This window comes from Schistocerca cancellata, chromosome 1, assembly GCF_023864275.1.
Source record: "Schistocerca cancellata isolate TAMUIC-IGC-003103 chromosome 1, iqSchCanc2.1, whole genome shotgun sequence".
NCBI classification, from domain to species: Eukaryota; Metazoa; Arthropoda; class Insecta; order Orthoptera; family Acrididae; genus Schistocerca; species Schistocerca cancellata.
Window position 1 is genome coordinate 75,894,264 of NC_064626.1, and position 13,720 is coordinate 75,907,983.

The 13,720-nt window shown below is 38.9% G+C and overlaps 1 protein-coding gene across 1 annotated transcript in view; it reads right to left on the reverse strand.

Moving 5' to 3' along the window:
• The window catches only part of LOC126165422 (uncharacterized), a 34,909-nt gene extending 24,854 nt beyond the window's left edge, over positions 1 to 10,055 (reverse strand). The window contains exons 1-2 of the mRNA XM_049920317.1: positions 9,903 to 10,055; positions 159 to 384 (exon numbers count right to left, since the gene is read on the reverse strand). Coding sequence (XP_049776274.1) covers positions 159 to 334 — 176 coding nt within the window. The 5' untranslated portion in view covers positions 335 to 384; positions 9,903 to 10,055. The remainder of the gene's footprint in view (positions 1 to 158; positions 385 to 9,902) is intronic.
• Positions 10,056 to 13,720: the final 3,665 nt, after the last annotated feature.

Below are 13,720 nucleotides of genomic sequence, written 5' to 3' on the forward strand. Positions count from 1 at the left end.
CACGGAAGCTCTGTGGCACAGTCTACAGAAAATATTTTTGTTACACTATTATAGGCAAAGTGACAAAAAACCACTCAGTATTAAAAGTATCATGAATATGTATTAAACGTTCACTCAGCATTAAAAGTATCATGAATAAGTATTCAAAGTAAACATACCCGAATGTGGGCGGCACTGACAGCTGGCTACGCCGCCCACAGTCAATTGGTGTAAACCGGTGGACAGGTGTAACCATGGGCTTGCAGCGGGGCCGTCTTGTCCCACAGCCCATAGGCAGTGAGCGCCGCCCGTTATACCCACACGTCTGGCTGCGCTTGTCAATCCAGAAATGCATGAGGAACTTTCCATCAAGTGTGAATGTGATTTTCACCAGAAAGCTTTCACCTGCACGCAACATAATTGCCAAAATCAGTAAGCCACCTACACTTTATGGGTAGTGTAAATAATAAATGCAATAATTTCACCCATAACTGTACCTGTACACTGTAAACATACTGTGACAGAGGATACATTTTGGCATATGACACAAGAATATATTCCGAGAAAAACATTATTTATCTAATTTTATCTTAACATCTTTATGGGATTAATTACACAGGAGACAGAATACTAAAAATTTCCCTATGAGAGCAAGTTCTACAAATTATTTAAAGGAGTTTTGTGACATCAATTGCACCATTTTTTGGGTGTATGTCAGTTTCAGTTTATGAAAATTTAAGCTTATTTACCTTCCCCCATTCCTTCCTATCAAATAAAATGAAGATTAGTATAAAAAGTGCCTCTATAAGTTCATAGGCCTCCACAGCCAGTGTCATTCTGAATAAAATAATTTTTGGGTGTTAGGCTCCATCATTTTAAAACACCAAAGCAACTAAACTGTCAATGTCTTGGCCAACTTGCTGTGGAGCCCTTCAGGGTGGTTAACCAAGAGTTAACTAGGGAATTAACTCCCTGAAGACAAACACAGTAAGTTAGTCAAAATGTTGGAAATTTAGTTGCTTTCGTGTTTTGAAATGACATGGCCTACACACACACACACACACACACACAAAAATCCAAAAGTGCTTTTGAAATATGATACAGCTGGCCAAAGAAAGAAAAAGAAAAAGGTCACTATGAATTTTATCAAATATTTTACCAGAATGGGGCAGAGAAGCAATAAAATGAAAATTTAAAGTGAATACTACAAGAGCAATGTCTAGTCAGCAAGAAGGATGAGGTGGGAGTAGGAAAGGGCTTGGAAGAAGAGTAAAGGGCAGAGGAGGAGAGGGGACAGGTAAATAAGCACAAATTGTGCTAGAGACATTACAAATAAATACAATCAGTGGCCAATCAGTACACTGTTGTTGTTGCTGTTGTTGTTAGCAGTGTGGCCTTCAGTCTGAAGACTGGTTTGACACAATTATCCACACTAGTCTATCCTGAGCAAACCTCTTCATCTCTGTATAACTACTGCAACCTACATTCTTTTGAAACTGCTAAATGTATTCAAGGCCTTGGTCTCTCTCTACAGGTTTTATCCCCCACACTTCCCTACCTTATCAAACTGACAATCCTTGGTGCCTCAAAATGTATCCTATCAACCAATCACTCCTTTTAGTCAAGTTGTGCCATAAATTTCTTTTTTCTTCCCCAATTTTTATTTATTTAGTCCGTCTAATCCTACATGTAAAGAATATATACAAGGATACTGGGCATGGTTAAGTCTTTACAACATGAAATACAGTTCGTATTGCATCGCTAGGGACTAGATATTCAAATAATTTAGCAAAGAATCATATATACAGTACACATCAGAGACAACATACAAAGTAGAATATTCATTATGCACACTTATTTTTGTTGTTTGGTTTCTAGATACTCTGTCAGACTGTAAAACCAATGATCAATTAAATATGCCTTTAGTTCAGCCTTAAAACTACTGAGTTTATTAACTGGTTTAATATGGTTAGGCAGATTACTGTAAGAGCCTTTTTGGCACAACAATGTTCTCACCTGATTCACATGAAGATCAGATTTTTGTCTTGTACTGTATGCATGTATATCTTCATTTTTAATAAGATACCTGGCTGTCTATTGTTTTATGAAAACTGACGTTTCGTAGATAAAAATGCAAGTCAGAGGACGAATTGGCATTTTTTTGAATATGGGTCTGCATGATTTCCTATTGTTTACCCCTTCAATAATTCTTAATATCCTCTTTTGCATCCTGAAAAGTTTAATATTTGTCGTTACATTGCCCCAGAAGATTATGCCATATTTATTTAGCAGGTTTTGCTTAGTTTTCTTTGCAGATATTCAATGTGTATCTCCCATCTTGTGTTGTTCTGGAGTCCGAGTCCCATAAATTTTGTGCTGTCAAAACTTTCAAGAACTCTGTCCCTTAGTTCTATTTGTATATTTGTTCAATTCAGTACCTCTTCATTGGTTATTGATATACCCACCTAATCTTCAACATTGTTCTATAGAACCAGATTCCAAAAGCTTGTATTCTCTTCTTGTTGAAATAGGTTGTCATCCATGTTTCACTTTTGTACCTGTCTACAATGTAGACTGGCAATGGCAAGGAAAGCATTTCTGAGGAAGAGAAATTTGTTAACACTGAGTATAGATTTAAATGTCAGGAAGTCGTTTCTGAAAGTATTTGTATGGAGTGTAGCCATCTATGGAAGTGAAATGTGGATGATAAATAGTTTAAACAAGAAGAGAATAGAAGATTTCGAAATCTGGTGCTACAGAAGAATGCTGAAGATTAGATGGGTAGATCACATAACTAATGAGGAGGTATTGAATAGAATTGGGGAGAAGAGGAGTTCGTGGCACAACTTGACCAGAAGAAGGGATCGGTTGGTAGGACATGTTCTGAGGCATCAAGGGATCACCAATTTAGTACTGGAGGGCAGCGTGGAGGGTAAAAATCGTAGAGGGAGACCAAGAGATGAATACACTAAGCAGATTCAGAAGGATGTAGGCTGCAGTAGGTACTGGGAGATGAAGACGCTTGCACAGGATAGAGTAGCATGGAGAGCTGCATCAAACCAGTCTCAGGACTGAAGACCATAACAACAAACAACAACACTACAGACAAATATTTTCAGAAAAGACTTTCTAAACCCTTAAATTTACATTTTATGTAAACAATTCCTATTTTTTAGAAGTTTTTTCTTACAGAGCATTAAATTAACTCCACATCTGCCACCATCAAATACTTTGCTGTCCAAATAGAAAAACTCTATTACTTTTAGTGTCTCACTTCCTAATCCAGTTTCATCACCGTTGCCTGACTACACTCCAATAGCCTTGTTTTACTTTTGGTGATGTTCATCTTATAACCTTTTATCAAGACATCATAAATTCCATTCAACTGCCCTTCCAAGTCCTTTGCTGTATCTGACAGAATTACATATCACCAACACACCTCAATTCTTTTATTTATTCTCCCTGAACTTTAATGATCCCATTCTAACTCTCAGCCATCTCCCATTCTTTCAATCTGACCAGATCTCATCTCCTTAATTTCCTAACTTACTGCAATTCTTTTCAGTTTTCCTCTGCAGTTTATAACCAAAAAATTATGTCCAGAAGCCACATATGCCACTGGAAATGTTTTGCAGTTGAAAATCTGGAAACAAAATCTCTGTCTTACAATTATATAATTTACCTGAAATCTTCCAATGTCTCCATTTATCTGAAATCTTCCAATGTCTCCATTTATCTGAAATCTTCCGGTCTCCAATTCTCTTCCACATATACAACATTCTTTCATGACTGATGACACACTGGTATTTCTTAAAGCAAACACAGTCTTTGACAAGTCCCAGCAAGTTCCTCAGTTTTACAGATCTCAAAAAATGCATTTTATTTTGTGTCTGTTGGGGATCCTTCTGATTCTTGAGGTATTACCATCAAAGTACAGCACGAAGGCTTTGATAGTAGGGGGCATAATTTCTTTACTATTTTTCAACTGGAATTTGCAATGAATTTATTTGCTGAATAGCTCTTCTATTAGGAAACCCTCCTCAGATTTTGGAACTCTTTAGCAGTCTGGATCAGAAACAGTGCATGCTTTCTGCATCAGTCTGTGCAACACCCCACCACAAGTGGTGACAACTTCCAGCAAACAAAAAAAGATCAATTTGAGTTCACTTCCAGTACAAGCTATGCCCCAGCATTCTGCTGACTGTACTTTGTACCAAAACATCCAGGAAGGCTAATGTGCCAAGTTTTTCCACATCCAAGGAAACTTGTGTGTTTGAATAGATCAAATTCACTGAGGCTGAAGAACATGGGTAGTGTTATTGCTGAAGGAGGGCACAACAGAAGTGTATCATCAATATAACACCAAAAGCATGAACATTTAAAGCAGCTTCATCTAGTGCTTTCTCACCACTTCAAAATACTGTTGGAATGTCTAAATGAAAACCTTCTCTTCCACCCACTCTGCACTGTTCAGTTCCATAAGGTGTAATATAAACTCCATCCTCAAATACTGAAAAATAACTGAATCATCTTATCTGTTGCATTTTAAACGGTTTCTTATTGTTAATATTGTGTGGAGAGAAGAACTGCATTTAAACTGTAATCTATTTCACATAGTATCAATACTGTGGAGTGAGAAACTCTACATCTAATTTGAAATCTGATAAACATAACAAACAATTACTTACACACATAAGAAATATACTTTTATCATTGAATATTGCAAAATATTGTACCATCATTGCAGGAAAATGGCAAAAATTAGTGAAACGAGCTCATCATCATGTAAATATAATGAAACAATAAAAGGTCAATCACAGAAAAACACTTTGAAAAATATATATGGTGGTCACAAAAGAGTCTCACAAGCTTGTCGGGCTGTTGCCAGGTAGGTTGTCCTGAGAACTAATTGTTAGGAAAAAAATTTGATACCCTATGCAATTTCCAAGTTAATTAGCAATGAAGTAAGCCAATAAGGCCATCATGTGCTAATTCAAGCAGCTCCCCTCCAAATACAGTGACACCGAACACGTTCTTCATTTGGTTTCCTAAAACCAAACAAGATGGCAACATAAAAACTGGACATGGGATGTATTGGAAGGTAGTAAGTATCAAACCTGAACCAAACACTGAGCGGTCTCATACGCTATCACCTACGGCCGACACTATGAGAGCAGCTAACACTAACTGTGTCTAGCAGGGTGCTTGAATTTATATGTGTAACTTGCCTGAATGGCTAACTTCAATGCTAATTAACTTGGAAACAGAAACCATATGGATTTTTTTCTTTTTTTTTTTTTGAGTTATTTGTGTTCCACACCCTTAAAAGCTTTTCAGACTGTTTCTGACCAACCTGTGTACAATATGTTGTTCATCAGCCTAATATGGACTAGGAACTCATCAGAAAGACAACTTTTGGACTCGATCTCATCATTTAATTTTACTGTGGTATCTTGTAAGATCTTGGTGTATTTTGAATTTCCACTTAATTTTTTTGGTGGTTAGAAATTCTTTGTTTCACAGTAAACCAAAAAACAATAACAACATAGGCCTATTAGAAGCAGTAACACTAGAATAACAGCTTGTAACCAAACACCAACACTACGTCAAATACAAAGTTATAAAAGATGTCAAAAAGTGTCTCTTCATGCAAAATAATTACAATGTTCCACCGAAGACCCAAAGCAAAACCAGTTAAAGTTACAGCATTGTTACAAATACTTGTATATTTTTCTTTCTGTTGTTAGAAACTGTCTTCTGTCCTTTTAACTTATGGTATATAATGTCTACCCATCATAGTTTCTCTTGCACTTTGTTTCTACTGTAACTGTGTTCAACTGTTCTTTATCAGAGTTTCATTATATCTTCTCACATTCTTATGCAGACATTTACTATAAATTTTGTTTAATTCAGCATACTGCATCACTTTCCTGTTGTCTTTAATTGAAACTCCTGCGTCCTCCTTTAGTATTCGACTCATTCCATCTGAGATTCTCTTTTCTTTTGCATTCTTCTTACCCGCAACATCTTTCGCTGTTTGCATATGAACCTTTGTTAAATGACTGCTTCTTTGTTGTCTATGTATGTATAATCTTTGTTTTCTAAAATTCAGAGCTTGTCATCATTTTTAAATCAGAGTTTATGTGTCTGATTTTCTGCTTATTGAGTCTGTTTCTTTCCAGCTTTAAACCAACTTTTATTCTGTACTTTATGAAATTCTAAAGTGGTTTAGGCCTTTAGGCCATCACATGCAGTACAATTCATTTTTTGTTTGAAAAATATATTCAGTTTCTTATTTAGTTTCATTTAGTCTTCACCAACGCCATTCTTTATTAGTTATTGTCTCAGTACCACCTTGAAGTCCCCCATTACAATCTTGTAGTTGCATTTATCAATTTTCTTCATAGAGGTCTTCTACCTCTAACAAGTTAACAAATTGTTACTTGAGTCTGTAGAGAGGACTACATGCATCCATCTCTATGGAATAGAACAGACTCTGAAGAAACAATGTGAAGTCCAGAATGGAATAACTTTGGTGTGTACAGACAGTGGCCATTTGTGTGTGAGTTGTGCTCTTTCTGCTTTGAAAGAACGACTTTGTCTGTAAGCTTACACATCTTAACAGTCTTTTTATGATGCCTACCTGTGACACAATGTCTCCTCTATGTGGTGAGTAGCACTGTTTTCACTCTCAACAGAAAGTGCTACAGTAGGAAATATGATACTATTAGATAAATAATACATGAATGGAATTTCCCATGGAATTAAATATGAGTGACCAATGAAAATGATATGTTAGTACATTTCCACTTACTAAAGGAATGCAGTGTAATCTCGCATTTCCATTGCTGCAAATAGGTGACATATCAATGGAAAGGTGAAAAATTTCTCTGGATTCAGTCTAATAGGAGTTAACAACATGTGCCAATGGAGAACAGAAACAGGGAGAAAATGACATCCGGTATGCAGCAGAGACCTTGAAACATTTATATTTTTATATGCCTGTGGAGTAGTGACAGCATCTAGCACATACCAGGAACTCAAAGACTATGTTCTGAAAGATTTGAAATCTTTCAGATTGTTACCCTCAGTGACAGTCATGATCAGAAAATACCTAGGTGAGCATAATCACAAACTGACCAAAAACATGAAACACAAGCAAATTCACACTTTCCATGTCAAAACAGAAAAGTGTGAATTTTTGAAGAAGTCAGTATTGTATTTAGAACATGTAATGTCACCCATAAAATTAAATCCAACCCAGTGAAGTCGGATGCCATCCATAACAATTCAAAACTAATGACGTGAAGCATAGTTTGGTATCACGTATGATTAATAAACCATTTTAATATGTTTTCTAACTACCTGTAAGCTGATTAGCATGGAACAAGTAACTGTGGGGAAGGGGTGGGAGGGGGTGGGGCATGGAGCTAATGAGACTACCTGTCATTGTCTATTCCAATTTGAGTCAGCCATTCATCATCACTATTGATAGCAATGATGCCACATTAAGCAGAGAAGTTATATCATATGCCAGTGGTGACAAGCCATCAAAATCTCATCTGAACTGACAAATTAAATGAAAAGAAAAATACACTAATGATCAACTGAATGGAATACGTCCCCACCAGTATACAATACTTCATTCCGCCATGATAACAGCAATGGTTCACCATCCTATGGAGTTCACTAGTCATACTGGGGAGGGAAACTAATTCATACAACAATCACTGGTAATGAAGTATCTCCATATGGATGGCAGTTGTCTTTTGTCATACAATTTTCTCTATTCCCTCTATGATCCTCCATTATTGTATTTATTATTCCACAGCAATTACATAAATGTTGAAATGAGATCCAGGTATACACATTTTTCCTGAAAAGTTCTCAGTATCGTTGTATGACTGTGGTTCAATAGTTTCTATGCCTATTGGAGTAACTTGCTTGCTGACAAGTTTCTACATTTGAAATCTTCATCTGAATTAGAAACCAGTGAATAGATTAACTTAACTATAACTCTTTAGCATGTATCTACACAACTCTCCAAAATGTTTGCTAACCACGGCCCCATAAAACTTTAATGAAGACTATCATTTTATCTTCCTCAATACTTTACAGTTCAACCATCCTGTAAATGTAACAAGGATGGTTGTGCGAGAGGCTGGAGGAAGGGGGGGGGGGGGCAGACAATGTGACCTATAAAAGAGATGTGATGAATATTTTGAGTTCTGTAACTATTATATGTCTTGCATGTTTCTTTGTTCCATTTCATTCAGTTTCTAAAGGGGTTTTTCCATTTTATACTTAAAGAATCATACTATTAATCATTTACTTCAAGCGGCTCCCTCTACTCATTATGATTTCTGAGTTTCCATTCATCTGCAACAGTTCGGCGTGATTAAAAGGACGACTGGATTAGCAGATCCAGAAAAGTTTGATCTTTGAGAAGTAATTAACAAAGAAAAGTGCCACAGAGTTGTGTCATTTACTAAGAAAATGTTGAAGCCTATAAAGCACAAAGCAAAGTACATTAGAATATCACTGTTTTGATTTGTTATGGCAATTACTCAGGTTTGAGAGGCAGGTAATGAGGACTTATTGCATAAATTGAGAGAAATCAATCTTATGAACTGGTAAAGTGGTGAAAATAACATACCAATAGCTATGTGTAAATGGTACGTTACAAACTACAAGAGAATTCTTTAGAGAACAATGACATTGTGCACCATAAAAAAATGAGCCCACATAGGTAGATTTAAAAATGCACTAAATTGCATTGACAAAAAATGTATCGACATCATATTCGTATGCTATATAAAACACAAACATGTAGCACATTGTGCAAACTTAAAAAGATGCAGGATGGCTATCTTTTTCATGTGCTCCTCAATGAAGAGCAGAAAAAATACAAGATGTCATGTAAAATACTTTCAATTGAAATTGCGTAATAAAAAACGTTACATACAGGTACGATAGGATGGTGACCCTCACTATCGAAGAAAATAATCCAGTTCCGTAGTTTAAGAAAATGATGACGACAAATTTATTAGGAAATGCCAGGAGTCAGATAACCCACAGTTTGTCATAACAATAGGTAAGCTGTAGCATAAAACACGAAATTCGGAATTATTGGCCCTAAACCATTTATATATGATATCTGCTGACAGGTACTGGGGCAAATACAGTATTAGGCAAAGTTCACATTTGATCTCCGTTCCTGCACCATATTTTGGGATTTTAAGTATGCACCGGTACCAGTTACGTGTGAAGAAAGAGCTACGTTACGTGGAATTTGAAGAGGAAACAAATCTGCTGCTTCTGTGAAATGAAAATAAACCGCTTGTGGCCTTGCAATATTTAATACTAACTCTGTAAACTTCAGTATAATTGACTGAAACAAAATTACAATCATCCTGCTGTAAGTGCGCTGCGTCTATCTATTAGAGCTATATTTACTTCTGAACTGTTATTTCACGTGACAGCTTGACAAATAAATATGCGCGTATTTAATATACAGATTAACGTCTTACAACCGTGTAATATGTCTAGCGGTACGTGTTTCAGTTTCAACATCGCCCATTCTATCATAGCTATGATTATTAGCTGTATTTCTTCGCGCGTTGTTTATCATTTCCTCTACGAAAAATATACCATCGGTACAAACAGGTGGAAGGGCACAGTTGCAGACGCTAATTCTTTGTTCTTTGTGTGTTTACGGTAGACAAACAACTGACACTAGAGGATCAACAATTAAGCATTATTGTTAAGAAACGCTAAAGAAATGCTAAATGCATTTCATGTTTCACTTTTTATTGTGAAAACAAATGCCGCACTACAATATTACGACTGTGACTAATAGGACGTCGTAAACAACAGCCACGGTAATGTCTACAAACCCTGTTCAGCTTTCCGAATGTGCATACCTGACACACCTCAGCGATGTCATTCCACTCCGACAGCATTCCAGCTCTTGATGCCTTATTACCGGCCACCTGGTCACTATTGTGCTCACCAGACAGTACTGTTGATACAACAATCATATTACTTGTGAAAGAAGAACGAGAACACTAGTCATGGCGATGTACACTTCCACAACGCGCATGTCCGGAGCCCACTGGCAGCTGCGTTAACAGCTCCGCTATTGATCACTTCCAAGCTAGGGCGAGACATTCAGGATCTAGGGGTGGAAGGCGCAAGAGCAGCGAAAGCCAGAAATAAAGTCCGTCTTAAAATACACAAAGGCGGAAAACAAATAGAAGAACACGGTGAGAGAAGATGTAAAACACATCAGAGGCAGGAAACATACATTTTGGAAGGCTACAAGAGCCTCAACGTGCAGAACGATACTGGTCTCTTTGTGTTGCAATTTCGCTGGGCTAAAGCGCACTGGGGTCATATTTAAGAGGACTTGGATCCATAGTTTTAGATGTTTTGGTACGGACAAGAAACAAATCCTGATGTGGGCATAGAAATATAAATCTTTTACGATTCGCTGTCCAGGCGACTAGTAAATGCTGCGACAATTCATTACAACAAAAGTCTCCTTTCTCTGTCCACCTCAACCTGTCTGCTTCTCTCCGATAAAGGCGGGCGTTTAACATAAACGTTGTCCTTCCGCCTCGCTTTGACAATGTTCAGCATCTAAGAAGGAAACTTTTTAGTTAAATACGTAACTCACCATACGCCACATTATCCTCGCTCAGTTGCATTATCAAAAAATATATATATAACAAGGAAGCGGAGCGATCAGAACTTAACGTACCAATTTTTCAAAAAAGACAAATCGATGACATGTTCTGTGCAAATTCGCAGTTTCCCTTCGAGCATATTGATATGCTCATTTGTAAGTAATGAGTTTAAAATGAGCGAAACGGAGATTGTATTTAAGGTCTCGCCGAAATGGAGGTCATAGGAACAGAGTACACACTCCAATGGCACAAAGATGAGCAACGGACTGGTTGTAGCATTGTGATCTAAGGAAAGTACGAAAAATGTAAATGAATGTATTTTTGGATCCCACTCCAACCAAATGTGAGATAAGTCATAGCATATTCCTGCAGACGAAACATAACGTGTGAGTTTTGCTCCGACGGAATTAATTTTTAATCTGGAAAACAGTTTTCGCATCTCAGAACATACACAAATGTCGGCCACCTTTCGAAGTTCGGAAAGCAATGAAGAATTTGTGTTTGGTGAACCCGGGGTTATCAGGCTACGCGCCCTCCAGCCTCGCCAGTCCTCATATTATTGCAAGCTCTGAGTATTCTTCAGTGAGCTCTCAATTGATGTGATTGTTACGCGTTGTGTGTCATACAGTCACCGCATTTACATGGGGCTTCCAAATCCGGATTTAGTAAACCTCCAATGCCGCTTATGGGCGGTCCAAACTGATTTTGGAAATTCGCGTCTAGTTGCCGGTTTTCCAATTTCGCAACCCATTTTCGCTCCCATGTAAACGCAACCGGTTTTGAAACGTGCTTGGATTGTCAAGTTACGTCTTGTTTTCAGAATATTCGGCTAACGTGAACCTATGTGCAGTGGAGAAGCGGAAATATTAGATAGAGCATGAGCTGTCTAGCTGTAATATTTAAGTGAAGAGAAATAACGATTGTGTTGACTACATCAGGAACTTGGTTAGTTGTTCTCCAGACGTATTTAACTGGGCTAGCAAATCCGCTGCAGATCTTTTTATGTAAATACGACAGCCAGCGCCGTAATGGTGGGGGAACAGAGGTCGACTCCGCCCCCCCCCCCCCCTCCATCCACCACCACCACTTTTTTTCCAGGGTGTACACGTTTGCCTGACAAGTTCAGGTGGAGAATATTCTCTTTCTACAGCAATTCTCTTTCATCGTCTCTCTAAATTAATTATCGTCGATTTTGAGTTTTAACTCTTAGAACATGTTAGCTGTGGAGTGAACTGAGCATCGATAAATGGCCCAGACAGACAGCGCAGTAAAGAACAACAACGAACATCAGGCGTGTGGTGCCGGGCAAAGCCAGGAAGAAGGTTCGGCGCGGCCGGTGGGTACGTCATAAGAGCGCCGCTCTGCACAACAATGAATAAGTTCGGTACAGTATCGGAACATCAGAGGAAATGCGGGCTCTGTTTAAACGGCATTTGTCGTTTACCTTTATTATTGGCACACATGCGAGTACTACTGGAGCATTCCTGGACACCTACAAAGACTCTGCTCCTTTCTTGGCAGTTCTGGGCTGCTTTGCGCCGGCCTGAGCGATGATGAGCGGAGTTGCACATCCGATGTCGACTCACCTTTAGACGCTCACATCGCGTAACATGATAATATTGTCTGAAAACACTTACTTCCCTTCTTCGGCACTCTGTATTCTTTAACCCTTTAACGCCCAGTGACAACTAAAGTTGCATATGAACTTAAAAATTAATGTTGGCAACCCTGATTATGCTGTACACAATTTAACTGTTGGAAGCAGTTATGGACACTTTTCTTTGTTCGTCTGTTTGTGCGGCCATCTTGCGCAGCAGCTGTTAACATCTATTATTATACACTACCGGCCATTAAAATTGCTACACCAAGAAGAAATGCAGATGAAAAACGATTATTTATTGGACAAATATATTATACTAGAACTGACATGTGATTACATTTTCGCGCAATTTGGGCGCATAGATCCTGAGAAATCAGTACCCAGAACAACCACCTCTGGCCGTAATAACGGCCTTGATACGCCTGGGCATTGAGTCAAACAGAGCCTTGAATGGCGTGTACAGGTACAGCTGCCCATGCAGCTTCAACACGATACCACAGTTCATCAAGAGTAGTGACTGGCGTATTGTGACGAGCTAGCTGCTCGGCCACCATTGACCAGACGTTTTCAATTGGTTAGAGATCTGGAGAATGTGCTGGCCAGGGCAGCAGTCGAACATTTTCTGTATCCAGAAAGGCTCGTATAGGAACTGCAACATACGTTCGTACATTATCCTGCTGAAATGTAGGGTTTCGCAGGGATCGAATGAAAGGTAGAGCCACGGGTCGTAACACATCTGAAATGTAACGTCCACTGTTCAAAGTGCCGTCAATGCGAACAAGAGGTGACCGAGACGTGTAACCAATGGCACCCCTCACCATCACGCCGGGTGATACGCCAGTATGGCGATGACGAATACACGCTTCCAACGTGCGTTCATGATGCTGTAAACAGAACCTGGATTCATCCGAAAAAATCACCTTTTGCCATTCGTGCACCCAGGTTCGTCGTTGAGTACACCATCGCAGGCGCTCCTGTCTGTGATGCAGCGTTCAGGATAACCGCAACCATGGTCTCCGGGCTAACAGTCCATGCTGCTGCAGACGTCGTCGAACTGTTCGTGCAGATGGTTGTTGTCTTGCAAACGTCCCCATCTGTTGACTCATGGATCGAGACGTGGCTGCACGATCCGTTACAGCCATGCGGATAAGATGCCTGTCATCTCGACTGCTAGTGACACGAGGCCGTTGGGATCCAGCACGGCGTTCCGTATTACACTCCTGAACCCACCGATTCCATATTTTGCTAATTGGATCTCGACCAACGCGAGCAGCAATGTCGCGATACGATAAACCTCAGTCGCGATAGGCTACAATCCGACCTTTATCACAGTCGGAAACGCGATGGTACACATTTCTCCTCCTTACACGAGGCATCACGTCAACGTTTCACCAGGCAACGCCGGTCAACTGCTGTTTGTGTATGAGAAATCGGTTGGCAACTTTCCTCATGT